The 27,377-nt window shown below is 62.7% G+C and overlaps 1 protein-coding gene across 1 annotated transcript; it reads right to left on the bottom strand.

The window, feature by feature from the left end:
• Positions 1-2,308: 2,308 nt before the first annotated feature.
• On the bottom strand, positions 2,309-26,206 carry MYT1 (myelin transcription factor 1). The gene is made up of 15 exons (XM_033841032.1): positions 26,152-26,206; positions 25,125-25,155; positions 19,831-19,893; positions 18,828-19,075; positions 16,662-17,426; positions 15,413-15,547; positions 14,853-14,943; positions 13,724-13,837; positions 10,319-10,533; positions 8,840-8,964; positions 7,606-7,863; positions 4,816-4,970; positions 3,771-3,833; positions 3,555-3,656; positions 2,309-2,381 (listed from the first exon to the last, which is right to left on the bottom strand). Exons 1-15 carry the CDS (start codon positions 26,204-26,206, stop codon positions 2,309-2,311), a joined length of 2,493 nt encoding a protein of 830 aa, XP_033696923.1.
• Positions 26,207-27,377: the final 1,171 nt, after the last annotated feature.

The following is a 27,377-nucleotide window of genomic DNA, read 5'->3' as shown; positions in this document are numbered from 1 at the left end:
AAGAAAAATGAATCCGTTCCTGCTGGCGTCAGTGGGGAAAGCACCCGATCCTGCAGGTGCGTCCTCAGGACGCCTCCGGGGTGGATCTGCCGCCTGTGCCGTGTCCCTCGTGAGGGCGTGGTTTCGCCCTATGGACCCGGCAGGACCTCGGTGCTTGCATCTGGAGAGGCTGGCACTCACTGGGTGCTTATCTGCCATTCCCGGCTCCATCCCCACACGGAGAGAGAACTGTGGAGCCAAGGCCATTCCTCAGCACAAACGTGGACCCAGAAGGACAGAGGGCCGAGCGCCAGCGGGGCAGGACACGGGCGGCCCGTCGATCAACAGAGGGTCCCTCGCGCCCAGGCTCTGGCAGCCGTCAGCGGGCGACACTGCCTGCCCATCTCAGGCTGGCACACCAACACGGAGGGGCTAGATGCCCAGGAGCCTCCTTCCTGGCCCCTCTCTTCACCCCTGCCCCAAGTGCCACACATCAGCGCCTCCCTGGCCTGGCAGCCGGCCAACGGGTCAATCTCCCTCCTGTCCAGCTTTGGGGTACCTCAGACCCCACTGAGGTTGGGACACCTCCCGCCCGTCACGTGTGGTCACATTCCAGCCCCCACATCTGGGGCAAAGAGGTTTTTGTGTTTTAACGGAAACCACCCACCACCTCTGTCCAGGTAAGCATCACCCTCTCCAAATGAACCCCAGCTGCTGGGACCTCCTGCTCTGACACTCTGCGTCTCTGCGTGGCCCGCGGTCCCAGGGCGCCAGCTGCTCAGAAAGGCCCTCCGGGCCGCACGGAGGGCACCAGGGTGTCCCTCGCATGGCTCTCTGCGCCGAGGCCCGGGCCTTGTGACACCCTCTGGAAGGACACTGCTGCTCCCTCCTGGTCCTTCGCAGCTTCGGAACACACAAGCTGGGCGCTGCAGGCAGTGGCCAGGACGGTGGGTCCACGGCAGTCCCAGGCCTCTGTGGCCATAAGCACAGCTCTGGTCTGTGGGTGACACCCCTGCGAGTTGCAGCCTCTGGCGGTGCCTGTGAGTGGGTCTCAGGTCTGGGGGAGGCGACTCGGCGAGAACACGCACGTCGGGGCCCTCCAGAGGCGGGGCAGCCCCACCCTCCTTGCTGGCCTGATGTAACGGCTTTTCCCCAAGAGTCCTGTCCGAGAGAGGATGACGTCACACGGCTGGAAAAGCAGGTGTGTGCTCTGGGCGCCAGTAGCGTCGGCCACTCTTATGGCCCCGGGTAACCCCAGGGCCAGCTCCAGGAACCCTCCCACCTTCTGTTCTGAGTGCGTTGTCTGGGCAAGACGAAGAATCCATGCCGCTTGGTGCACAGCAGACGTCACCCCACCCCCAGCCCTGTCCCGAGGCCGGGGCGGGGTGGGGGGGGGGGCTGTCCCCCACCCCGTGCAGAGCTCCCCCATGACGCCCTTGCAGGCTGTGTGGCTGCACTCTGAACGCCCACACATGAAGTGGGCTGCGCAGCCCAAGGCAGCCGCGTCCCCAGCTCCTGACCACACTGGGCACGTGGATGGGAAGAACAAACGCCCTTGGGATTTGATTAAAACACAGAAAACACGTCGTCTGCAACTGTCACTGCAAACCAGGTGTTGATGGGGGGCCACCAAAAAAGACTCATTTGCAAGGCACAGGTGCCTTTGCCCCCCGTGGACAGGTCACGTTCAGCTGGCACTGCCACGAGGCTGAGCAGGGTGCCAAACCCCCACCGAGCGGGGGAAGGAGACAGGAGCATGGGGGAGCCAGGCCACACCCACACTGCGGCCTGCGAGAAGCACGGAGCACGCTCCACGGAAGGAGCCCTGGGGGAGAGAAGCGCGCCGGAGGGAGTTAGGGAGTGATTTGCTTTCACACGAGGAAAACTTTCCATTGCTAACTTCCAGACAAGTTTGGGTTACAGTTCTTCACAGGCTCTCAGTCTTAGAAGGGCACTGACCCTCCCTGTCGGCCACATTTCTGGACCCAGACCGAGTCTGCGTGTTCCTTCCAGGAGCCCTGACTAACGGCTCTGCAGGAAAAGGGCTACTGAGGGTGTGTGGTCACTTCTAGAATTCCACCACCACCCAGGCAGGCCTTCAAACTGGAAAACCATGAAAACTGATCAGTTAGAAAAGCAAGTCGAATTGGAAAAGATAATAGGAGAAAGGATCACGAGAAAGATGGTAAAAGAAGAGAGGAAGGAAAGCGGGAAGAGGATGGTGGGGAAGAGTGCGTCGAACCTACAGGACTGAGGGCCTCACTGCCTTTCTGGGGCTGGACACGGGGTGAGTGAGCACATGTGTGAAGCTGCCATGATGAGCTGAGCCTCAGAACATGCAGGTGTCAAAGCCGATAGTTCCCAGAAAGACGCTTCTGGCCATGACCCCTGCCCAGCCTTGCCTGCGGGAACGGAAGGCCCCACAGGTCAAAGAGGCAACGCCTCGCTTCTCCCGGCTGCTAGGACCAGACAGGCTCCCCGGAGCCACAGAAATGAGGCTGGCAGGACCGGACCCGCTGAGAGAGCTGGAGCTTCCTGCCCCGTTTCCGAGTCAGCTCAGGTCGCCAGAAGCCTGCGGCAACCGTGGTTCCTCACCTTAGAGGCACCAGAGCCCCAGTTCCTCTCTGGCCTCAGACGGGGATGGGCCGGGGAAACCCGGCCTGGATTCCGACCCCCAGCACAGAGGCCCAGGGCGGTAGGAACCCCCTGAAGAGGGGGCGACCTGAGGGGCCAAGAGGGGGCCCTCCTTCCACAGCCTCGGCTCAGCCTGGAAACCCAGAGCCAGCGCCTTGTGGCTTAGGGCTTAGCTCAGCTCAAGGCATGAAACCAAAGGCAATCACAGCCCCGGGTCCAGCCCCGCAAGGACGCTGAGAGCTGGAAACCTCTGGGTCCTTGCTCCTTGCTTGAACAAGACCACCAAGGAGAGCGGCTGGTGCCACAGGGCGGCCCTGCCCAGACGTCAGGGGCAGGGGGAGCAGAGACAGGGCACAGCCAAAGAAGGGGTGAGCACGGAGGAGAGGCGTGGGGGCGAGGGCACGAGGGGCCAAGACGGAAGCAGCTGGAAGGGGCTGCATGAGGAGGGAAGCGCACAGAGTTTCCGCTGCTGTCACCAGCATCCAGCTCACTTAGCAAGAGCTGCACGGCCTGTAGCCCCGAGTCACGGAGAGACTTACGAGCCAAGGCCAACTCGGGACTCCTCCCGAATCTCCACGGCAGGAGGAAAGCAGGCCAGACAGCCCGGCAGGGCTCCTCGGGAGAGGGAGAGAACGGGCCGGGCCACCACGAGCCGCAGCCAGGCCCTACCCCTGCTTGGCCCTCCCGGCCCTCGGCCCTCAGAGGGGAGCGCGGGAGCCCGTAGCGGCCCTGGGCCCAAGGGGGCAGGCAGACAGCGGCGCTCAGAGCAGGGAGATACAGGCAGCAGCGGCGACAGCCAAGCAGAATCAGCCCCTCCGTGGCCCTGCCTCTCGGCCCCACGGCCCCGGGCCTCGGGCTGGGGCCGGCCTGTGCCAGAGCCCCGCAGAAGGCTGCTTTTGGCCGGAGCCTCATGGAAGGAGTGAGCAGAGCAAGGAAGCCACCCAAGAGACGGGAGGCCGGGAGGGCAGACATACTTGAGGTCAGCAGAATGGGCAGCCATGAGGTTTCTGAGGCTCTTGTCAGCAAGAGGGCAACCAGAGAGGCTGAAAGAGAAGAGATGGGATATCGGGGTGAGCCAAGAGGGGGAGCAGAGGCGCAGAGGAGGAAGACCCACCACGCAGCACCCAGGCCGGGCCGGACCCGAGTGGGGGACGAACCTGCGGTGGGAAGCATAGTTCCCAGTGATGTGGCCGCTGCCGTCACAGCCGGGGGTGGGACAGCTGGACAAAGGAAACAGAGCGTCAGAACAGAGAGCGAGGCCCCCCCGCCAGGCCCGCCCCCCAGGCTGAGCCCGCTCGGAGAGGGCGGCTGCCACCTGCCTCTGGCTCACCCGAAAGCCAAGGAGCGTCTCGTCCCCACCAGCCCGCAGGGCCGGGCCCTCGCCTCTCCGACTACAAGCATCTCCCACGCAACTTAACTCAAGAAGCAAAGGGAACCCACGTGAAGCTCAGCTTAAAGTCGGGGTGCCTCTCCGAAGCAGACGTGCTGTGCGTGCACACGTGTGCGTGCTGGGGGGTGGGTGTGCAGGGAGCCCCTTCCTGACGTGGCAGGGCCTTCCCCGAGGACAAGACCAGAGCCATCCTGGGGCGAGCCAGCTACAGGGCAGGAGGAAGCTGGAAGCTGGCGGGGTTCGGGGCAGGAAGAGGAACCCCAGGAACAGACTCTAAGCGTCGGTGGGGGCTGGATCACCTGAGGGGCAGGGGCCAGGCCTCTCACGCCCCCTAGGGAAGGTGGTTCTTAGTGGGGGCCGGCCAGAAGGCCGTGGGGTAACGCACGTCTACCAGTAGCCGCCCCCTCTCCAGTGGCACCTGGTTAAACTGACTCGGCTGCCGGAGCTGAGGTCATGGAGCCCAAGGCAGAGCGCACCTCAGGCCTGGGCGCGAGGGCCAGGAGCGCAGCGGGCGCTCGGGGGCGGTCCCCTCCCCTCGGCCCTTGTCTGCTCTGTGGGCCAGACGGGGGCTTTTGCCCTCACTCTTTATCAGCCTGAAGGAGTGGGTTAGAGGCCCGCGTGGTGCAGGGGTGAGAGGACGCCTTCCCCCACTGCCTGGCCCAGGAGGGGCCTAGTAGCGGAGGCCCAGCCTCTGCTCACCAAGGCAGCCAGGCCAGCAGGACGGTCAGCACGGGGCGCTCCCGCCAAGGCGAGCTCCTCTCAGGGCCGTGGCGGTGCCCTGAGGGGTCCTGCCGCCCAAGGTGGGGACTTACGTGAGCAGCTCCTTCTTTATGTCCTTGGAGAGAAACTTCAGCTTAAAGTTGGCCAGGGTGACCTCCCCGGGGTACTTCCTCTCCTCAAAATTCTCCTCCGACGCTTCCTGGTCATCTGCTTCAGAAGAAGCAAAAGAATGGGCTGCTGGCTCTGACTGCAAAAGACCAGCAGGGAGAGGTTTTAACCGGCTGGCGGGGGGCCGGGCGCCCGGCCCGGGGGCTGAGGGAGAGGGGCCTTTCAGAGGCATCTTCCGGAGTCTCCTGTCTTCTGGAAGCAGGAGGAAGACACAGGAAACGGTGCCCCGAGGGGCTGGGGTGCTGCCTCACCTCAGCCACTGCTCCTGAGCTGCCCGGGAACGAGGAGACCCGGGCGCTGCCCAGCACCACGGCTCCTGACGCCCTCCGTGGACTCAGGCAGGTGGGTCACCTCCAACTACCCGCCCTGGGCTGCAATCTACACACCAGAGTGTACGCCGAGGGCGGCTCCTCTGGGGCTGGGGACGCGCTCAGTAGGCAGTGGCACTAAGGACGTGTTTGTTGAAATGCTATGAGGCTGAGAAGGCACGACGCACAGAGTACGCGACCTCGGGACCATCTGGCCCCACCGAGCCCCAGCCGGCACGGCGACCTGGCCGCAGCCGGCACCGAATAAGCACTCTGGCCTCAAAAGCGGGGCCTGCACGTGCTGAGTCGCCACCCACGGGCAGGGTGCTGTGGTGCAGGGGGTGGACAGGGACAGTCCCTGCGTCTGGGCACAGGGAAGGAGTCCACGAGAGTCAGGAAGGTCAGTGCCCTCCAGGTCAGGCTGCAGCAGACCACTACCCCCGTGGGGGATCACGATTCAGATCTCAGGACTGGTACTTGCTGTGCGTCCCAGGCACGCTGTCCGACCTCCTGGGCGCCACACTTTTCAACTGGAAAGAATAGCTGCCCCTCCCAGGACGGCTGGGGATGGAAGGAGGAAGGGCCCTCGGCACCATGTCACGCCGAGGTCACTGTCGCCACTGGTACTGTTACTGAACAAGGCGCAGCTGGGTGGACGAAGCCCCTCAACTCAAGCCCAGTCTGCAGGAGAAGCGGGGGCCTCCCAGAAGCGTAGGGGTAGAGGCTGCTGCAGAGCAGGGAGCGTCCCAGAGGCCCCTGGACACGGGGCCAGCGGTGTTGGGGTGTTGGGGGACCTGAGGCGGGGCTGCTGCCAGAGCTGGGTGAGGCAAGGCTGAAGAGTGGGGCAGTAGCCCCACGAGGATGGTCAAGGAGCCTCGGACAGAGCTAGAAGGAGAGTCTGAGCAGGGCATCCAGGGCCATGGTAGAGGGACTGGGAAGGCCTGATGCAGGAGGTGTTTCTGGGGGGTCACCCAATAGGACGTGGGCACCTGTGCCCAGGACACAGGGGAGGAGAGGAAGGGCCTGGGGGTCAGCTGAGGCTTCCTGCTGGAGAGTGGACTGTCGACCATGGGGCAGAGCGGCAGGCCTCTGTGGCCAGGGACCACAGGACCTCCGAGACCAGGGTCATCCACAGAGGACGTGACAGTCCCGGGAGGGGAGGAGGATGCTCAGAGGGCACGTGGGGGGGGGGGGCAGCGTGGCCAGAGAGGCCAGCCTGAGCTGGGGGTCAAAGAAAGGGGCAGGGAAAGGGAAGGAGCCGAAGGGGGGCCGGGGGGCAGAACTGGATAGGGTGACAGCAGACGTGGGGACGCTACGCTGGTGGCCCAGAACAGGAACAGGAAGGCGGGGCCCACCAGCCAGGGAGAGGCCCTCCTGCCGGCCCCGGGTGGACACCCTCAGCCAGCCTCCCTCCCCTGGGGGCTCCCTCTGAAGAGGTGTCCCTCTTCTGAGGCCAGACATTGGGTTGCAGCCACGTGACTGAGGCAGAAGACCTAGGCCTGGGGCTCAGTCGGCTCCTCTGTAAAGTGGGGCTGCATGCGAAGCCTGCAGAGAGAGGGGCCCCAGCTGGCCCTGAGGGCGGGACCCTCACCACCCCGTACTCCTGCACAGGGACCTGCCCCCCTTGCCCTCCTGGGAGTGGGGGCTGGCGAGGAGGGCAGGGCTGGGGGGGCACCCACAGGCCTGTCCACACTGGGCAGAGGCCACCGGGTCTGAGCCCTCAGAGCAGGGCCCTGCTGTTCGGGAGGCTCTTCTGGGGAGAAGCCCTGCATCAGCCCGCATCTCAGCTGGGGGGAGTAACTGGGAAGGGGGTGTTCCACTGCCCCCAGCCTACAGCTCCAGCACAGCAGCCTGGTGTGCGGCCCTTCACCAGGCAGTGCTGTCCTGGGACTCTGGCCGCTGGCCACCCAAGGGGCTTCTGAGGCCAGGAGTTTTCTCCTGCCTCCGTCCAGGGAGCCAGGCGCCTGGAGTGTCCTGGTGACAGTGAGAAGAGGCTGCTGCCAGAGCTCTGGGTGTCCCTGATCTGGACACAGCAGGTCGGCGGGAGGCCCACAGAAACGAGGAACTCGGAGCCACTCCCGAATCATCCCCCGTGGGGTCTGAACAAAAGCCCTTCTCCTCCCCGTGCTCTCGGAGAACCGCATTGGTGCTGAACAGTGATTCTGCAGAGGCGAGAAGGCCACCTCTCTCTCGGAGGGGACAAGGCCACAGACTGGCCCAATGGTGAAAACCCCTCCAAGAAGGTGGGCTTAGCTGCCCGAAGGGCGCAGGACCCTGGGTGGAAAGGGGCAGGACACACGGAGGCTCTGCCTGGAGCGAAAGCGCGTTCACACCCGCCCTCGGGTAAGGCAGACTGACCACCAGCGCCTGCTCGACCTTCTGCCGGCTCAGGACCCCAGGACCCACCTCCTCGGGTTCCTCCTCTCGCTGGCGGCTGGGCTTGGTGTAGTCCAGGGGCCGGTCCCACTCGTCCTGGCGGGAGGCATGGCTGGACTGGGGCGAGGTCACGGAGCTGCTGGGGGCAGTGATGCTCTGGCCCTGGGAGGCATCGGGTGAGGTCACGCCGGGGCCGCCACCGCCGCCGGGGAAAGCGTTCTCCCGCCTGCGGTGTCTGTGCATGCTCAAATCCAGGGTTCCGTTCTCATCCACCGCGATGTCCGTGGCCTGCATTGCAAAGGTACCGCCTGTGTCAGACCCCACCCCCTTCCCACGCGTGCCTCTGGTCCCTTACTCAGCTCACCGGAAGCCCAGACAGCGTCTCCCTCCAAAGAGAGCAGACCCAAACAGGAAGAGAAGAGCCTACGCGGGAAGACAGCGTCCTGAGGCTGATGTGGGCCACAGTGCCCACTGCCTTGAGGCTTCCAGCGCTGGAAAACCAGACCCTTGACACGGCAGCTCGTGTGGGCCCAAAAACACGCACAGGGCCCTTAGACTCGGCGAGATATGGGAACACACGTGTGCACAGCCACTTGGGCCCCCTTAGGCACAGCGCACGGAGTTCAGAGGGGACCCATCCAATGTCTCTGCCCAGCAGGGTCAACGGTCAGGAGGGAGAAGAGGAAAGAGTGGTAGTCACCTAGTAGGCCCTGGGTTTGCTGAGCCCCCGCAGGGTCAACGGTCAGGAGGGAGAAGAGGAAAGAGTGGTAGTCACCTAGTAGGCCCTGGGTTTGCTGAGCCCCCGCAGGGTCAACGGTCAGGAGGGAGAAGAGGAAAGAGTGGTAGTCACCTAGTAGGCCCTGGGTTTGCTGAGCCCCCGCAGGGTCAACGGTCAGGAGGGAGAAGAGGAAAGAGTGGTAGTCACCTAGTAGGCCCTGGGTTTGCTGAGCCCCCGCAGGGTCAACGGTCAGGAGGGAGAAGAGGAAAGAGTGGTAGTCACCTAGTAGGCCCTGGGTTTGCTGAGCCCCCGCAGGGTCAACGGTCAGGAGGGAGAAGAGGAAAGAGTGGTAGTCACCTAGTAGGCCCTGGGTTTGCTGAGCCCCCGCAGGGTCAACGGTCAGGAGGGAGAAGAGGAAAGAGTGGTAGTCACCTAGTAGGCCCTGGGTTTGCTGAGCCCCCTTCATGCAGGCAGCACTGCCCCTGACTGCAAATCCCAACCCCCTTCTCTGCCTCAGCAGGGGCTCCTGGCAGGGGACACACCAACCTTGCGGGGCAGGTCCTGCGGCTTCGTGCTGAGGTTCTCGGGCATCTCCCAGCAGCGCGTGGAGAGGTTCAGGATGGCCGTGGCGGCCATGTGTGCGGCCTCCGCGTCATGGGCGTAGTCGAAGCCTGTAGAAGAGGACGAAGCGCAGGGGCTGGGCCTGGGGGGAGAGGCCTTTGGGAAAGGTTTGGCTGCAAAAAGGGAACAAGAGCAGGCTGATATACAACCTGAACGGGAGGCGGCCACGCAGACATGGGGTGGGGGTGGGGGGTACTTCGGGATGGCTGGGAGCCTGGCCCCACCGCAGCCCCCCCCCCCCCCGTCGGGCACTGAGAAGGCCGTTTCTCTCTTGACCTAACTTGGGCAGAAAGGGCAAAGCCTCCAAAGACGTTCGAGCGCCCCCGATATTTCAAACAAAGCAAGTTGTCTGTCGGTGATGCTCATTAGAGACTAAAGTCTGCAAGTAGGAGGAGCGTCTGGAATATCATTCAAGTAGGAAAAGTTTATCACAAAGCCTCAAAAGGCTGATTTCGGTGTCGCCCCGCCCCTTCCGCCAAGAGCCACGGCTTTGGTGAATGACATTAGTTCAAATAAACACGACACAGGAGGGCATCAAACGTTATCTTTTCTAGGAACTGTGCTGTAACCGTAAGGTCACTCTCAGGTATGATTTCTGAGTAATCAGGATATCGCCAGCAAATTTCCAGCGCCCCAGCGTAAGTGGGTGCCTTGCGAGAAGGCATGAAGCCCCCAGTCCTAACAAGCCGGAGAGACACTCGCACTCCAGGTGGCGATTGTATCATTAACCTGTAGGAGACTCATCACTGCCAATTCTGGGGGCTGACAACAGCCACCAGGGGCCGCCAGCTCCAATCTCAAGTGCACTGGGGCGCTTTTCCATTCTGTTTGTATTTCCAGGGCTAACAGGCTTGCAACTCACAAATTAGTGCAATAAGCGACCCCTCCCCCCAAAAAAATAAGCCAGGAAGGCTTGTTCCGGAAGGTTTGGCGGAATGAATGTTGTTAGCGCGACGAGCACCCGGAAAGTTTGTTGCTAATGTCACATTGTATCCAGCAAGATGGTCCCCGCGCAGGAAGCATCTGTCGGGTACCCAGGCTCAGCACAGCGGTTGTCTGACCCTCCCAGACCCCCAGCCCTTGAGCTGGAATAAACTGGCTGGGAACGGACAGCCAGGGGAGGGCACGCTCGTAGGGTGAACCACGGCAGCGACGTCGTTAAGTCTGTGGACACGCACGGCATAACGGACTTGGGTTTGTTTCACGTGTAGTGAGGAGGCACATCCAGTTTGATGGTGAGTGTGTGGGCAGCAACGTGGGTGAGACACGGACTCTGAGAAGGCCGCCACGGGGGATTGGGGCGTTTGGGGCCGCAGGGTGGAGAGGACCGACACGCTGCTGCTGAGGGCTCCCCTCCGCTGCCCCTCAGACGCTACACCTCCGGGAGCAGCTTCCCCAACTTACATTTAAAGGCTTTCGGTGAGGTTTCGCTGGTCTGAATCTTTGGGGCAAGCATGCGCTTGCCAAAAACCTGAGCGTCAAAACTTGCGTAGTCGAAGGTGACCTTGGAGAACTTCTCCAGCTCCTTGGCCAGGTTGGCCCTGGGTGTGGTGGAGGCCACGCTGGGCCGGTAGCTTCCATACGGAGGGACCTCAAGCTGCTTCACAAAGCACATGGGCCTGGGGCGTGAGACGGAGATGAGAATCATGAAGACAGGACGCAAGGACTCTGTGCTGTTCATCTCAATGCCCCGTGCCGTGGCCTGGCCCAGCCATCCCTCAGACCCCGGCGCGGACAGAGACCCAGGCAGGCCCTCCCTCACGTCCACCACTACAGGGTGCCTAGGGGCTGATGTGCAGGAAGAATTGCCACAGGGACGAAGCACTAGGAGCCTTGAAGAAACAGCGCGTGTCCGCTTGCGGACCGCGTCAACAGAGGGAATGAGGAGAGCAGGTTTCTGAGGCCTTTGCCGGGAGCCCTAGAGGAGCATCCTTAGGGCGGCAGGCAGCCGAGGCAGAATTCTGGTGGTGGAATAACTGACAATTCCCCAGAGGGCAGGGAGCTGGGGTGCCTGGAGGGGACATGAAGGAGGTTCTGAGAATCAGCCTCAGGGCGGCCGACTCAGCCCTTAGCCCTCCAGGTCGTCTGCTGAAAGTCACCTGAGATGCCCCTGGAGGGGCTGCTGCAAGGGTTAAAGACACGCATGAAAGGACGCTGCAAGCATTCAGCCACTGTTACCGAAGCTCTGAAAGAGCTCAGATTTTTAAATGCACGAGAGATGGTGCGAACACACCAGCCCTGACAGCACTGGAGCCACGGCGGGAGGAAGACCAGCCCGGCACAGAAAGGCCACAGGGTCTGTACCGGTCTGCGGAGGGGCCTGTGTACCAGTCAGCTGAGAGAAGAGCGGAGGAGGCCTGGGAGAGCCACGCAGTGACTTCAGTCTGGAAAAGGTGGTGGGCGGAATTAAGAAGGAGCCAGTGGTGAGGCCCCCAGGGCGCCAGGCACTGCGAGAACTTAGGTGTGACCCGAAAATGGGAGCCGGGTGCCAGGAAGACCCTGCAACCACGATAGGCTGGCTCTGCAGGGCCTTGGGAAAGCGAGGGCGGGGGCGCCTCTGGACCAGCCAGTGGCATCGGAGAAGTGGCTGGTGAAACCGACGGCTCTCCTTCCCCAGCAAGGGCGGGGCCCCTCTGGACCAGCCAGTGGCATCGGAGAAGCGGCTGGTAGTGCTCAGGCACCCCCGGGGGTAGACGAGTCCTACACTTAACGTCTGCGCCACGTTTTGGTGGCTTCCTCAGCCGGGGCTTCCGCCAGCAGCAGACTCAGGGTCCGTGATGCCCACAGAGCTTTGCAGAGATTCTCCCCACACCCTGGGGTACTGGCCCCTCCATGGAGCACGTGGAGCCTGGACGGAAAGCTCTGCACCGCGGCCACAGCTGCCACCATCTGGCCTCCTCCCCGAGGGCCCGGAAACAAGACAGCCCTGCCTCATCCAGCCTCATGAGAAACTTCTGAAGGCGATAACGCTGTCGGCCCACTTTACAGGCAGACAGACGGAGTCGCGTTCCCGGGGCACAGCCCCCACAGTTGGCAGCGGCCTGGCCCCCACCCTGGCCTCGCCACGACGCACCTGCCTGGTAGTTTGACGTTTTGTCAGTGACTTGGATCAAGGCAAGAAACCCGACAAGAAGCCAGAGGAACAGGAACAAGATGGAGGAAAGAAGCAGTTTCCACCACCCTGAGCGCCACCCGCTTGAAAGAAGCCAACTGGAGTGCAGGGCGCCCCAAGGGCGGGGCTGCAAGGGCTCCCCAGTGCGGGAGGGCGAGGCCCAGCCCGGAGACCACTTGCACGTGACCCTGAGGCCAAGGTGGGAGGCCACGCTGCTCAGGCAGAGGCTCTGCCAGGCACATGCCAGGGAAGGGACAGCTGGGTGACGGAGGTGGCCCGCCCACCTCCAGACCATGGTCTGTGCCGTCGCCCATGCTCGTGACTGCTGGACGCCGGGCCTGTGCAGGGGACGGTGGCCCTGGTCTCCCACACTCTCCTTTGGGAGACAGACGTGGAACAGAGAGTCTCGACGGGACGATCTGTCAGTTCTAGCTCCTCGGAGATGAGGGAGCAGGGAGTCCGCTGAGCAAGGACACGGGGGTGAGGGAGAGTCGCCCAGCACGGTGGGCGCCAGAGAACCGGTCCCACTGGGAGGCGATTCTGAAGGCAGGCTGCCGGGGAGCGTGTGGCCTTGGGAAAGCTCCTCAGCCTCTGGCCTTGTTCGTGGCACCTACAGGGGCCTGCGGGTGGGTTCACACCAAGCAGACTCGCTCTGAAGGGTCTTTCAGAAGCCCCCTCATTGATGAGCCGTGTCTGCACGCACACACGGGTGCACACACACTCACACGTGTGCATATGCACCTAAACACACAGCACCTCAAGGGTCACGGGGAGCGGCACTCCGGAGGGTGCCACTGGCACCCACCCCGCTCCCCAGTTCAGGGTCTGTCCTGGGGTGAGCAGCTCCCAGGGCTCCCTAGACAGCAGGGGTCCTGGGCTGGTGCAACCCACTCTCTCCAAACAGGACCAGCGACTCCACAAACAAATCCCTGAACAATCCCAGGCGGTGACATCAGACACCCTCGGGGACAGCGAGGCAGGGGCAGCCGTGCGGGTGTCGGGGCCACGAAACCACCCTCCAAGTCCCCCCTGGGAGACACATACACACGAGCGTGGACACGCACACGCAGCGGCGGAGAGGCGAGAAGCCCCCTGGGCACGTGCGGAGGCAGCCGTGAAGCCTAGCAGGACCCTGCAGGGCCTTCCTGGGTAAAAAAGCCCCTGCGCGTCCCTGATTCTTATTTGTAGGAAAAACAACAACAGTCTTGAAGCCCCCTAGGCCTTCCCACCCAGTTCCAAAGAGCAGGTTCAGTCAGTTAATAGGACAACGGAGTCACAGGGCTCCTAGTTCCTCCTGAAGAGACAGAGGGAACAATCTGACACGCATCTCTGAGTCATTCTGCAGAAACTAAGACCCCCGCCCGGTGGAGGATGGTGATGACATGCTGACCGCAAGCACGTGGACCCCAGACTGCCTGGAACCGTAAGGCTGAGATGCCCTCACCATCAGCTGATCAGAAGAGGGTCCACGAGCTGATCACCCATCCTGGACCCTCTCCCCTCACGCTGGCCGTAAAGACCCTGCCTGACAGCCACCGGGGAGTCGAGTCTTCGGAGCGCGAGCCGCCTGTCCTCCTGGCTCGGCTCTTGTAACAAACCTTCTCCGCTCCAGACTCTGAGCTTGGCCTCACTGCACGTCAGGCACACGGACCCGGGGTCGAAAACACGCCTCCCGGTCTGCGACTCATTTCACTCACCTGAGGATCCGATCCGAACTGGAGCTATTCTTGGAAGGGTCTCCCGTCGGTGGCTGTTGCTTCTCATGAGATTTGGCTAATTTTTCGGCAGCAGCAATGGGACACCCAGACAAACTAGAGAAAGGACAGGAGGACAGCTGAGCCCTCCTCCAGGCCCCACCCGTCCGAGCCGGGAGCCAGGCGTCAGCAGGAGCTCAGGGAAGGCTGCCTTGCCTATAGAGGGGCCTTTCCCCAGGTCTGTCCTCAAGCCCTCAAAGCACCTGCTGCTGAGCCAGCTTGTTTCTGGAAATTCTAAGCCAATGACACAGAGACAAAACGCACCCGGAAGTTCTTCAAGGCTCTGAGCAAAGGCACCTCCTCCGGGTGGGTGCGGGGCCCGGGCCACCCCTCACCTCCCTCCTCTCCCCTCACCACCAGCCAGAGCTGCTCACAGTCTATCAGCCCACGGGCCACAGGCTGGGTGCTGACCCTGGAGGACATGGTCTACCAGGGTCACACGAGGAGGGCACAGGTCCTGCCCAGGAAAGCACCCAACCCGAGACGCCACGGGTGCAGCTTCCACTGTCAGAACTGAGAAAGTGCGATCAGCCAGGAGAGGCGACATCGTCCCAGCGGTGCTGGGGAATTTAGCCTCAGAAACGCTGGCCAGTCGTTCCAGCGAGTGTCACTTGCCGGAACCACTTCACGCCCCGCCACGGCTACAGCTACGCGTGGCTCGGGGCGAGGGCGGGGCGACCTCTCACCAGAAGCCGGGCAGACATCCCAAGCACCAGGCGCTCAGCTCCCCTACGGAGCAGCCAGGCTCGGCCCCGGCTGCCGAGGTTCTGCCTTGAGCACAAGCTAGTGTCCAGAGGTTTCCCGACTCTCAGCAGGACAGGGTCTCTACCTGGCTCTCCCCACAGGCTGCAGGCCTCCCTGCGCTGCGCGCATCCTCTGGTCTCTCGGGACCCCCACTCACAGTGGCACAGGTGACCACCCCTCCAGGTGCTGCTCTGCTCCCGCCAAAGGTCTGCCCTGACCGTGCACTCACGCCAAAGGGCAGCACACAGGGAGACCGCGTCCCAGGCTGGGGCGTGCACTGCAGGCGCCCCCCTCCGTGGCCCTCACCATTCCCAGCCCAGCCCCGTACCTTCTGTGCGTGTTACGGTTGCTATTCACGTGGCCCTGGCCTGTGCAGCCAGGAGTGGGGCACTTGAGCACGTTCTCATGCATGGCCAATACTGCAAGACAACGTCGGGGGTGGGGGGGGCCGGTGAGCACCACCAGCGCGGAGGGTGCAGGAGCCCCAGTCCCCGCTCAGTCAGGCCACGCCCGCCCCCTCTCACGGTGACCCTGGCCTCCCTGAGGCAGAAACCTTACAAACTTAATGGTCACGATCGCTGCCCCTCGCCTAGAAGCAAGGACGGCTTTTCTCCTGAGCCCTCAGAACACAGACGGCGGCCCCTCCCCCGGTCCAGGGCCCGGCCTCCCCGCCGTGTGCCCGTGTCTGTGGCCGGTTTCCAGGGGCCCTGACCCAGGCTGCCATCTCAAGGTGAATAACTGGGCGTGCTCCATGTCGCCACGCTTGTAGGGCCCAAGTTTGGGCTTCTGGACGTGCCAGTCCAGAGGGACAGGGTCCTGGGTGGCCACTCCTCTATGTGGACACCATCCAAACACCAGAGGCGGCCTGAGCCGTGCAGAGCTACTCACTCTCCGGGGGGATCCTGTCCTTGTGGGGGCAGCCAGACAGGCTGCGGTGGTGCGGGTACAGCCCAGTGACGTGGCCGGTGCCGTCGCAGCCTGGTGTCGGACACTTGATCTCACGCTTCTCAGCTCTTGAGGGATCTAAACACACAAGGCCTATCCTTCAGAGGGCAGCCGGGAAGCTGGGCGGGAGGTGGTGAGCAGGGAGGCGGCAGGGCAGCTCACCATCCTTCACTCTGGCTGTCCAGAGAGGAGAGTGACCAGACTGCCCAAGAGCCCAAGAGGGACCGTGACTGGACAGCACGGGGACCCTGGAGAGGCCGTCCACGCTGGCCGTCCGCGTGGAAAAGCTCCCCACGGCTTGCGGCAAGCCACAAACAGTGGGACCCGCAGGGCTTTAGGGGGGACCCCCCCGGATGGCGGCTGCCACCCTCTGCCCTGTCCGGCTAATGTCATGCGAGGGCCACTGGCTTCGGGCTGGGGGCCAGGCCTCCGCACAGAGAGGTAAAGCCGTGTGACAAGGTCTCTGCCAGGACACGTCCTTTGTATTTGACAGTAATGGGGACCGCGGGGCTGAGCCACTTACCCAAAGCAGCTAATAAAGGCCTGGGCAGAAATTTGACCCCAAATCTCAGTTACTGACCTCCTAGAGCCTCTGCAGGCCCAGAGAGGCCACTGTCAGTGTGGGGCAGAAGGGAATGCCTCTCAGGACACACACGGTCCCCAGAGCATAGCCAGTGTCCCAGGGAAACTTCCAGAGGAGCCATCCGTCCCCTTTGGTAGGGAAGCCACAATGCAGAATTCACAGACCATCCTCAGAAAGCCCACCCCAGGGAGGGCAGGGCCCTGGCGGGTTCTGTGTGTGTGGTTTAAATGGGAGGAAGTTGTCCTCAGACCACCGGGCAGGCAGGGGCACCCTAAGGGGCTCACAAGCCTCTCCCGGGCACCGCCTTCCTGCGCTCGCTGTCGCCGGCCTCTCTGTCCAGGGCTCGTACGGCGTCTGCACCTCAGCGTCAGTCGGTCCCTGAGAACCAGTCCCACTGTCCTCCATGGCTCGGGCCTGCTCTGCACTGCTCAGTGCTCCCAGCCTGGCCACCTGCCTCACCGACCACAGGCCGCTTCTGTCTGGCCCACACCACCTCCCCCCGCCCGTACCCCCCAGCCCGTAAAGACCTCAGGACTCGCCCATGGGTCCGGGACTGCGCACCCCCGGGAGGGGGCGGGGCAGGGCCAGGTGCCCAGGTGCCCAGCCTACCTTTGCTGCAGTAGCTCTTCCGGGCGGCGTCCAGGGGCCTTGCCGCCTTCCCCGGCTCGCCCGGGCCCAGCGGGCCTTGCTCGGCGGGTGGGCATCCCGGCTCACGGACGGCCCGCACCTGCTCGGCCTTCAGGGCGATGGCCTGCTCCAGGAGGCCCAGGTTCCCGCGGGTCATCATGTCGTACATCTCCGACTCGTCCGTGACTGTGGACTTCTGGGACCTCGAGTCCTCGTCCTTGCCGTTGTCATCAGAGCGCACTTCCACGAGGACGGAGTACGCGGGCCTGGGGCTGGGCGGCGCCGGGCGTCGGGGCTCAGAGGCCTCCGGGCGGGGGGCGGGGGGGGCCTGCTCCTGGCAGATCGCGTCAGGCGGGGCATCCCCCCGCTCAGTGCCCAGGGCCACCCTCTGCTTGCTGGACTCCTCGCTGGCCACACCCTCCAGGGACTGGGGACACAGCTCCTGGGAGCGCTCCCTGGTAGCTTCGATCGCTTCCTCTGCGTCCTCCGGCTGGACGAAGACACCCTTCTCCCCCGCACCGCTGGTGGCTCCTTCCTCAGCCTCCTCCCGCACCAGGCGCACGATGCCGGCGCCCCGCTTGGCCCCCTGGCCCGAGTCTTCCCCGACCAGTGTCTCTTCGGCGATTTGGCCCAAATTTAGGAGAGAAGTTGCAATGATCTCCTGATAGCTGCTGTAGCTGCCCTTGGAGGAGCCCGTGAGGCTGCTGATGGGATTGGATCCGAAACGGGCCTTGATGGGGCTCCTCCCTGCACAAAATCAGAAACTGCGTGGGAGGCACACGGGGAATAGAGGACAGGTCTCCAGGCGGGGCTCCTCCAGCCTGCCCCACTGCCGCCGGGCGACATCAAACCCCCAGAAATGGGCTCGGGGTGGCCGTTTTTGTCAGCCCCTCTGCCCGGATCTGGAGATCACAGTAAACTTATGTCGGGAGGTGGAAGGAGAAACCACCGCAGTAATTTGAAGCTGAGAATTACTCTGATACTTTTGATTAACGGTCCTCCCTGTCATGTGTACTTCCTTATATCAGGCGAATCTACATTTCATAAAATGGAGCTTAAAGAATGGATCAGGGCTTCCCCGGTGGCGCAGTGGTTGGGAGTCCGCCTGCCGATGCAGGGGACACGGGTTCGTGCCCCGGTCCGGGAAGATCCCACGTGCCGCAGAGCGGCTGGGCCCGTGAGCCATGGCCGCTGAGCCTGTGCATCCGGAGCCTGTGCTCCGCAACGGGAGAGGCCACGGCAGTGAGAGGCCCCGCGTACCACAAGAAAAAAAGAATGGATCCAATTTTTAAAAATTGTTTCATAACTGATAAACAGCAAAAGCTGTTTTTAAAGTTTAAGGCTTTTAATTGCCACGGCTAAGACGCAGTGGGTGCTCACCACACCCAGGCCCCCTGGGATCAACAAGGACCACCCCCCAGGGCTCAGCAGCCAGCCCACGTCCTCCCACTCTAGGAGGGGCCAAGCCAGGGCCGATGCCTGAGCGCCAAACTCCCTCCTTTATAAGAAACCCAGCAAGCGAGAGTCCCCTGGCCCTGCACCCTCTCAGGCAGAGCCGGGTCGCCAGGAGGGAGGCGGGTATGAGGACCCTCCCTGGAGTGGCTCCAAAATGAATAAAAATCCACCTCAGGCCCTGAGAGCCGAGAGCACCAGAAGCTTGGAGGTGTCGCGGGGTTGGGGCCTCGGGCCTCAGCCACATCCCCAGGACCCTACAGTCAGCCAGGGACTCGGGACATGGACGTGTCCCACCTTCGCACTAGTGTTTGCAGAGGGCTGGGGGCCCCGCCCAGCTCCCCTGATGCCAAGCAGGCCCCTCGCCCCTCCTGCAGGTGGCTCTCCTGAGGCCAAGTGGGGCGGGTCTATCTGAGACCCCGCCACACAGACGCACAGCCACGTCCATCTGTCCGACCGCCTCTCACACACACAGACACACATCCAGGTCCACAATGCTCACATACAGATGAGCCTCTGGGCCCCCCCGAGCCCCAAGCGCCAGCCCCTCCCCAGGAAGCCTTGCAAACGTCAGACAAGAGGCGCTTGTTCTCAGCAGGGCTTCCTCGCTCGCGGGAGCCCCGCCTGCTCACAGGCTGCGATTCTCCGGGCCCACACTAAGCGCCTTTATTCAGGGGAGAAAGAGCAACAAAGCACCTTCAGCTGGCTCGGGGCGATGAATCTCCTCCTGTCCTGACGCCTCAGCCTCGTCCTCCTCCGCAGTTCCTTCCGATTCATCAGAAACAGAGGCGCCCTTCACCTCGGCATCCTCGCTGCTGTCGCTGTCCACGCCGTAGCCCTCGTCCAGAGCCAGCTTCAGGGGGTGCGCCTTCCGCTTGGACCCCAGGTGCTCGGCCTCGGCGCCCCCCAGCTTCCTCTTCTTGGCCAGAGGGCAGCTCAGTAAACTGGGAGGGAGGAGGCCGGGCCACCCTGTCAGCACCTCCCGGGCCCCCGGCCTTCACCCTCTGCAGCGCTATCCCTGTCCTGAAAATTTCTCTTTGCATCTCAACACCGCCCCTCCGCCAAAGCCCCAAACTCAAGACTGGCAGGTTGATGTGTTCAAAATTTTACAGTAATTGTCCGCATTAAAAAGGCCCTGATTGTGCTTTAAATTTCACTTCCTGCTTCTCTGGGAAGGCCTAATCTCAACGGCCCTGTCCACGCCACAGTCATCCCCCCTGGGATGGCCGGGGCCGGGGGTGGGGGCGGCGGCCCAGGCTGCTCTGCTCCGTGCCCACCGCCCCCCAGGCAGGTTGTCGGGAGTGCCCAGGCCCTTCCTCCTTCACCTCCAGACCCTTCACACCCTCACCCACCTCCTGAGCCTGGCACCGCAGTCGGGGGCCCCTGAGGCCCAGCAGACCCCCGGATGACAGCAGTGAGAAGAGCCGCCCAGCGTGTGCCGGCTCTGCTCTGGGCTCTCCCGCACAGACTCCTCCGGCCTCACAGCAGCCCCAAAGGGGAGACACCGGAAAGGCACGCCACAGCCGCGCTCGGCCTCCCAGCGAGAGGGTCACGTGGGAGGCCACCGCAGCTCGGCAGCCAAGAGCAGGGGCGGAAGGTTCTAGACCCACAAAGGGTCCCGAGCAGCAGAGGAGCTCCAACCCCCAGCAGCCCAACCTCTTTCCCAGGAACCCTGCTGAGGGCCCTCCAGCCTCCTTACCTTCGGTGCCTGGAGTACTTGCCCCGGATATGTCCCGAGCCCGTGCATCCGGGAGTGGGACAGCTGGGGGGAGACAAGCAGGGGTGGTCACCTGGGGGCGGGCCCCGTGGGGCATGGGGAGAGGGTCCGAATCTCGGGGCCCACCCCAGACCCTCACCCGGGGAAGCAGAAGATTGTCTCCAAACAGTTCATCTCAGAATGGCTGCTTGCAGTTTGCGAAAAATTAATGAAATAACTCACCCCCGTTTATATAAATGAATGGCGCATTACAATTTTATAAGAGTGTTTAATTAAAGATCTGTGTGTGTGAAAGCAAGGCTGGACGACTTCCTTTTTCCACGGTGAGTCTTTCCCACTGCAGGCAAACCACCACCAGGCTTCCAGGGGGCTGGGAACAAGGAAGCGCCAGGGCGCCCCCAGAGCAGCACCTGAAGCTGGCCCAAGGGCGAAGCACAAACACGGGGATCCTCCAGGGCCTTCGAGATGCTGCGAGGCCCTGCCCGGCGGGCCCCTCGCCGGTACACAGCCGACCCGCCCGGCAGGAGCAACTCTGCAAAGGTGCAGCTTTGACCCAGGCCACAGGACCCCGGCTGCGGGTGGCAGCAAAGACCCCGCTCCAGAACCCGCCGCCTGGTGTGATCCCAGCTCCCCGTGAAGGGCGGCGAAGCCAGGAGGGCCGATGACCCAGGAGCTGCGGGAGACCTCGGTGGGCCGAGGCCTGGCCTCTTACAGTTCCAGGGGTTCCTCTCCCTTCACCATCATCTGCCTCCCCACAGAACCAGACGGTGGGAAGCTCTGGAAACTTCCAGTCACAGGCACAGACCACCCAACCCACCTCCCCAGCAGTCAGCTCCCCAGGGCAGCAAGGGGCCTGTGTGGGGCTTGAGGTCAGGGTCCTGTGGGCTTTTGAGACGGAGAACCCGTGGTGGGAACAGGGGGAGCCCGAGCTCCTCCCGGGAGGTATCACCCAGGGTGTCCCCATCCAAGAAGGGTCTGAGCCCCCCACCTCCGAGCAGGCTCTCCCAGAGCCTGGGAAGGAAGGCTGTGAGCTCCTGAGGTTCACAAAGGGGCCCCACTCTGGACCTCTGTCCAGACACACTGATGTGTCTAATCTGATCGATCACGGACCTGACTACAGAGGACTGTGGGGTCCACACTCGCTGACGGATCAGCAAGAAACAGAACAGTCCGTGGAGGCAGGGTCGCGCCCCCCAGCGCAACGGTGGCCCTTGCGGGAGCCGGGGTCTCTGAAGAGGACGCACCCTGCAGCCCCCCATGATGAGGCCACCGTGGCTCATCTCCTGGTGTTTAAAAGAAGAGAGGAAAGGAGAGAGGGAGAGGAAGGGGGAGGATGGGGGGGGAACATGCGAACTTTGTGTGGGTTTCCTTTCCAGACAGACAGGACTTGCTGCTGCCCGAGGCCTCTCACTGAAATCTATGCCCCACACTTGCTGTCACTTTCTCAAGAACTAGCTTTGAGACTCTTCACAAAAGCTCCTTGTTATTGGGGATTTGAAGCTGAGGTCCCAATTAGTCGATTAATCACTGAGTCAGTCAGGCAATTAGGTGCCAGCTGCTGCGGCACTGGCACTGCCCCCAAACACGTCACCTGCTCCGAGCACACCTCCGCCCACCAGTTCAGAAGCACCTGGCCTCCAGCCCTGAGGGCCGGCCCTCCAAGGGCAGCGGGCCAGGCATGCGCAGAGCTGCCAAAGGCCCCTCGGGGAGAGGAACCTGGAGGCCCCCTCCTCCCCACGTGCCAGCACAGAGAGTACCCACGGAAAGCAAGCCCCAGGGGCTCAGTGCCAGCAGGTCACCCCATGGGCACCCCCAGGGCTGGTAGGATGCCCTCTGTGTGCTCGGGGCCGGAGGGCAGGGTGAGGCACCAGCTCTGGTTCCAGGCCTCTGGAGCCCCTCGCCAGCATGGAGGAAGAGGGAGACCCGGCCAAGCCCTCCCCCGATTCCACAGCATGGGCCTGAGTGTGGCAGAGACAGGGAGGTGGGCAGAGGGCCTGCCTGCCGTCAGCCTGAGAGGGGTCCTGGCGATGGCTCGGAGGGATCTGAGGATCTGGACATAAACAGCAGCTCTCAGGCCATGGCGGAGGCCGGGAGGAGCCGTGCCCCAGTGGGAGCCCCTGGAAGCGACTGGCTTCCCTCCGGCCCCGCGGAGGCAGGTAGAGGGCTCCCCACTCCCTTCTGTCGCCTTGGCAGGAGCTGGCCAGTGGCTCAAGAGGAGGCCCTCAGGTGAGGACAGGCGGGCTGCGGACTGGGGCGTGGGCGTGGCAGACGGGCATCCTTCCCGGGACTGGGAGACGCCCCAAGGATGCCCCAAGAGGGGTCCACCCACCCCCTTCCCTTCCCTGCATAAGCCGCCTCCCGCAGCGTGGACAGCAGATGGGCCCCATGTAGAGCGGGGGCGGGGTGGAGGGGGAGTCTGCTGGCTCTTCACTGCGCAAAGGGAAAGGCCACCAGAGCCGCTTGTTTTCTCTCAGGGACTCGGCTTCAAGTCAGAGCAAGAGCTGAAGGGGCTCCGGGTGGGAGGAGGCAGCTGAGAGTCCTGCTTGGTCCAGGCCCACCAGCTCCTCAGCTCGTTTCCTAGCAACCGCCACTCGCCGGCAAGCGGCTCCCGGAGTCTCTGCTTGCGATGGGGAAAGGGCCGCTGGGGGCAGTGGGCCACAGATTCTGGGTCCACAGGGTGCAAGTCCCTCGTCCACAGAGTGAGTCCTGCGGGTACAGCTTCCCTGTGACCCGTCCTCCCGTCAAGTGATTCCGAAGGGGTTCCTTTGACATCCCAGCGGCAAGCCTGCTCCAGGGTCGCTCTGCCTGTGCTGGCACCCACTGCGAAGGCCCCGCGGGACCAACCACAGCCCCCCATGTGCTGGGGGCAGGGGTCGGGCTTGCGGCACCTGCCCCTTCCCGCGGGGTGAGCGCACGATCACAGAGCCTCAGGGAGCGTGCCCCACGGCTGGTTCGTGGCCAACAAACGGTTGTGAACTCAGGCGTGAGTGGCACATTCCACGTGGATTTTCCTCTAGGCATCGATTCTCAGCAACGGGAAGAATTGCTGAGGACATCGTTGCTAGAACACGTCAATGCATCTCTCCCCAGTTTCCCCATCAGATTGCATGCGGGCCTCACTATTACCATGCAAACAGGGTGAGACCAGGAGATCGATGACGCTGCACAAATTCCAGATGCCCACACAATCCCCCTACTTACACTGGTCAAGTCCGCGCTCAGAATATTTCAAAATACATCTATTCTGGGTCATTTTTGCTTCAAAGTTTCAAGAGAAACCTAGCCCTCTGGGTTTGCCTTTCCAGTCTCCTCCATTACTTCATCTGTTCCCAAAACTCAAGTCCTGTGCCCAGCCTCCTCTCCCTCGTTGTCCCCAGGATGTCCCCAGGTGAACGTCACATAGCCCAAGGGAAGCAGCACCTCCCCCGGGAGACCTGCTCTGCACCCTGCGGTCTGCGGCCCCTCTGAGCGTCACGCGGGGTCTCCTCCACTGGTCCACCCGCAGGCCCCTACCCTCCAGGGAGCTGGCCACTGTGCTCCATGCAACTCCAGGGGCCTGGCTTGTCTGCTGTGCCCCCCTCACCCTGTGACCAGTCACCCTGTGACCCTGTGATCAGGTCACCCTGTGACCCTGTGATCAGTCCTGTGACCAGGACTGGCCTTTGAGCAGGAGGCTGTATGATTCAGCTCTTCCGGCTGTGTGAGTTCTAACCCTCCGAGCCTCAGTTTCCCCACTTCACAAACGGGGAAACACCAGCAGCCGCCAGTGCTTCCATGAGAATCCCTGAGATCGGACTGCACTGTGCAGCCGCTGCAGGGCTCGCCGCATGCGCGGGGCTCTGAGCACCGCTCCCACGTGCTTCCCCTCCCGCCTCCAGGTTACAGCCTCAAAGGTTGGAGAGATGCTGGGATGTTCTGGGGTCCTCTCATTTTCCTGACTGGCAAAAGAAGCCATCCACTCAACCACTATCTGGTGAAGAATAAGATGGTCCCAGCCCCAGGCGTGTTCACTGTCTAGTGAGAATCTTCACCCCTAAGAACGTAGAAGTGGCTTATGCCCTGGAACCGTGCAATTAGGTGGAGAGAGCTGTTCCAGGTTGGGGCACAGGGAGCATGAAATAACAGCACCCACCCTCAGTAACTAGAAAGCTCTGTTTGTCTCCATCCTCGAGCCTGGAAGCCCACAGAAATGTCCATCAGGGAGTGGCCGTCACCCCCAACCCCGCAGCACAGGCAGAGCAGGACCGCGGCGAACTCAGCACCAGAGCTGCTCCAGGGGCGGGAGGGTGGGCTCGGAGCCCCTTCATCCCTCCAGCAAGCCTCAGGCAGGTTACCTTGGCCACAGTTCAAGTCTGGCCCCATCTCACAGGAAACTTATAAAAATTAGACGGGGCACCCAGAGCCCACCTGGCACACGGGGGGCCCTCCCTTCCGTCTCCAGTGTTCTGAGGCAGACGCACTGGCCCTACCCCTTGCCCGGAAAGGGGGGATGCGAGAGGCTGCTTTCCTTGCCACTCACTGGACACCATTCACTGGAGCTCTGCCTGGGCAAGATGGCCCCTGGGCCGGCCCTGGACGCCCCAGGAAGAGCCCAGGCCCACAGGACCTGCAGTCCGAAGGCCACGTGGGGCGATGCTGGGGCAGCCCAGCCCGTAAGCATTGGGGTGGCTTTCTCTCTGGCCTTCCCCCAGCCCCTCCCCTCCACACACACACAAGGGCTTTGGCCAAGCCCAGGACGGAAGCCAGCAGGCGAGGGCAAGTCGACCTCTGGGGAGGAAGCCTGGCCCCTCCTGCTTCAACCCAGGAAATTGCCACGTGTCTGTCCTCCCTCCTGTTCAGGATGCCCGTCCCTGTGAGGCCGGCCTGGAATCTGCAAAGTCACAGAGCTCAGCCGGTACATAAGCCACTGCTGCCCTCAAGTCACTGGAAGACTCGGGCGTGGGACAGCCTGTCCCCCCATCTCTGGCCGAGGAGCCACTAAGACAGCACCTTGCTGCCGGCTGAGGACCATGGTGACAGTCATGTCCCAGGGGTGACAAGGTGTGAGCGCATCTGTGCCACTGTGCAAGGCTGGCTGCATGGTGGTGCCAGGACAAGGCGGGAGAGGACAAGGCAGGGTGAGGACGGATGCACACAGGCCAGGCAGAAAGGAGCCTCGTTAGGGAAAGCAGGGGCCCGGGCGCGGTTGCTCAACTCCAGGCGCCCAGTGCAACATTTAGGACGAACGGGGTCACAGGCGTGCACCATGCTGGGTGCGGGCAGGAAGCCCTTCTTACCTGAGGTCGGCACCTGTGGGCTCTGGGGGAGCTGAGTGAGAGAAAGAGAAACAGGGAAACTCGTGTGGGAAGCAGAACTGAAAAGGCACGTGTGTCTCCACAGCACAAGCGACTGAAGGGCGGGGGCGACCCCGTCCTGAACCCCGCTTTTCCCTCCTAGAATGTCCTCCAGGGTCTCGCAGAGGGAGCTGCGTCCTCCAAGCCGGTGCTCATGTCAGACCACCCCCCCCCGCCCCTGCCCCGTGGCTGCTGGTTTTGCAGAGTCGGACAGAGGCCCCAGCTAAGACAGGCTCCCTGGGACAGCATCTCTTTCTCTAATCTCAGGGAGCAGTCATCTTCTGGCTGCAAAGAGGACCCAGAGGATAAAGCTGGCCGGAGAGGAGAACAGGTGGCCCAAGCACCTGGTTCCTCAGTGATGGGGCCACTGGGACAAGAACTTGCATTAGTCTGACTGGCAGACACTTGAGAAGCTCGGGGCGTCTGGCCCCTCCTTGAGGGCTACCCACGCACAGGAACAGTGTGTGCCCTGTGGCGTCGGGGTGGCAAGGCTGGCCAGGGTGTCGGGACTTGGTCCCTGCAGAGCAAGCAGGGCCTCAGCCCCTCTCCCTACCCCAGTGCCAGTTCAACCCAGCAACATCCCAGTGCCCTCAGCGCCAAGACTAATCTGGGAGGCAGAGAGGCTGGTGATGCGAGGCTGGCGGCCTCTCCTTCCCAAACAGAACAGGTCTAACCAGGTTTTGCTTTCCCCACTCTGCAGCGCTGGGGCTGCCCCCTCCTCTCCTCCCCAGCAGGTGCATCTGGGCCAAAAGCCCCCCAGTGGCCGTGGCCCTCAAATGCACCCTGAGGCTGAGGAAGCCTGAGGCCACCAGGTGCCCGGCTTAGGGGAGGAGCGTCCCAGGGGCGAGGCACTGCTGCGGGATTCTGTCCTCCTAAGGACAACTGCTGCGGGAGGACCTGGGACTCTTGGCCAGAGGCAGGCTGTGGACGGCCCTGGCCAGACCCTGCTGGGAGGGGAGCGGGGACTCACCTCGGAGGGCCTTGGATCTCGTACGAGCTCTCTTCTCATCATTTTCTAAGCTCATCTGCAAGTAAAAACAACTGCGCTGTCAACAGGAAGCCGGGAGAGCCACCCCCTGTGTCTGCAGCATCACCTCCAGGCATTTTCTGTCTCAAGCTTCACCGGGGCCTGTGAAGCTGACACAGGAGACAAGGAAGAGCTCACGTGGCAGGAACGGCCTGCGAACCCGCGAGCAGCAGGTGAGGCGTACGAGCTTCGAGCTTCGGGGCGGAGACCACTGGCCCCATAGTGTCCCTCATCTCCTGCTCTGGGCCCTCCTGACGCCCCCAGGCTCACATCCGAGGAGGAAGCTGCAGCCACCAAGCCTTCATTAACGTCGGGGTGTCGTAACACACGGTCCCCTGGCGACACCACCCACCGCAGACTCTGACCCCGCCATGCTGAGAGCCCAGCTTCCCCTGGGAGTTGGTGACCCCGGCACTCGAGGGTCGTCTTGTTAGAAACAGGTGCCTGGGACCTGAGCGGGCTTCACTGTCCCCCGTGCGTTGTCCCACGGACAGCCAAGGGGGGCAGCCTGAGCTTGGGGACCTGATCATCCTCAACGTGAGATGGGCACCCCAATGCGCGGGTGCTTCCAGCAGCACAGGGGCCTCCAGGCACCGCTGCCCAGTGGAAGAGAGTGCAGGTCATCCACGTCATTTAAACTTTTCTAATAACTTTTTCTAATTAAAAGTGTAAAAAGAGGGCTTCCCTGGTGGCACAGTGGTTGAGAGTCTGCCTGCCAATGCAGGGGACGCAGGTTCATGCCCCGGTCCGGGAGGATCCCACGTGCCGCGGAGCGGCTGGGCCCGTGAGCCATGGCCGCTGAGCCTGCGCGTCCGGAGCCTGTGCTCCGCGACGGGAGAGGTCACGACAGTAAGAGGCCCACGTACCGAAAAAGAAAAAAAAAAAAAGTGTAAAAAGAAGCGGGTGAAATTGATTTTAATACTAAACTTTACTCAGCCCAATCTCTCCAAAACATTATCATTTCTACAGCATCAATAGAAAAAGTTATGAACGGGATTTTGTTTCGTGCTGACTCTTAGAAATCCTGCACATCTCCTGGACTCACAGCCCCTCTGAGTTTGACCAGCCACGTGCCAAGGGCCCGTGGTCACGGCACTGGCTCTGGAGGCGGGAAGCAGACGGGGGTGAGAGCTGGTAGGAGCGCAGGTCGAGGCGTCCCCTGGACCCGA

Source organism: Tursiops truncatus, chromosome 15 (assembly GCF_011762595.2).
Source record: "Tursiops truncatus isolate mTurTru1 chromosome 15, mTurTru1.mat.Y, whole genome shotgun sequence".
In the NCBI taxonomy this organism is placed as follows: domain Eukaryota; kingdom Metazoa; phylum Chordata; class Mammalia; order Artiodactyla; family Delphinidae; genus Tursiops; species Tursiops truncatus.
The sequence above is the reverse complement of the archived record's forward strand: the minus strand, read 5'-3'. Positions and strand labels throughout refer to the sequence as shown.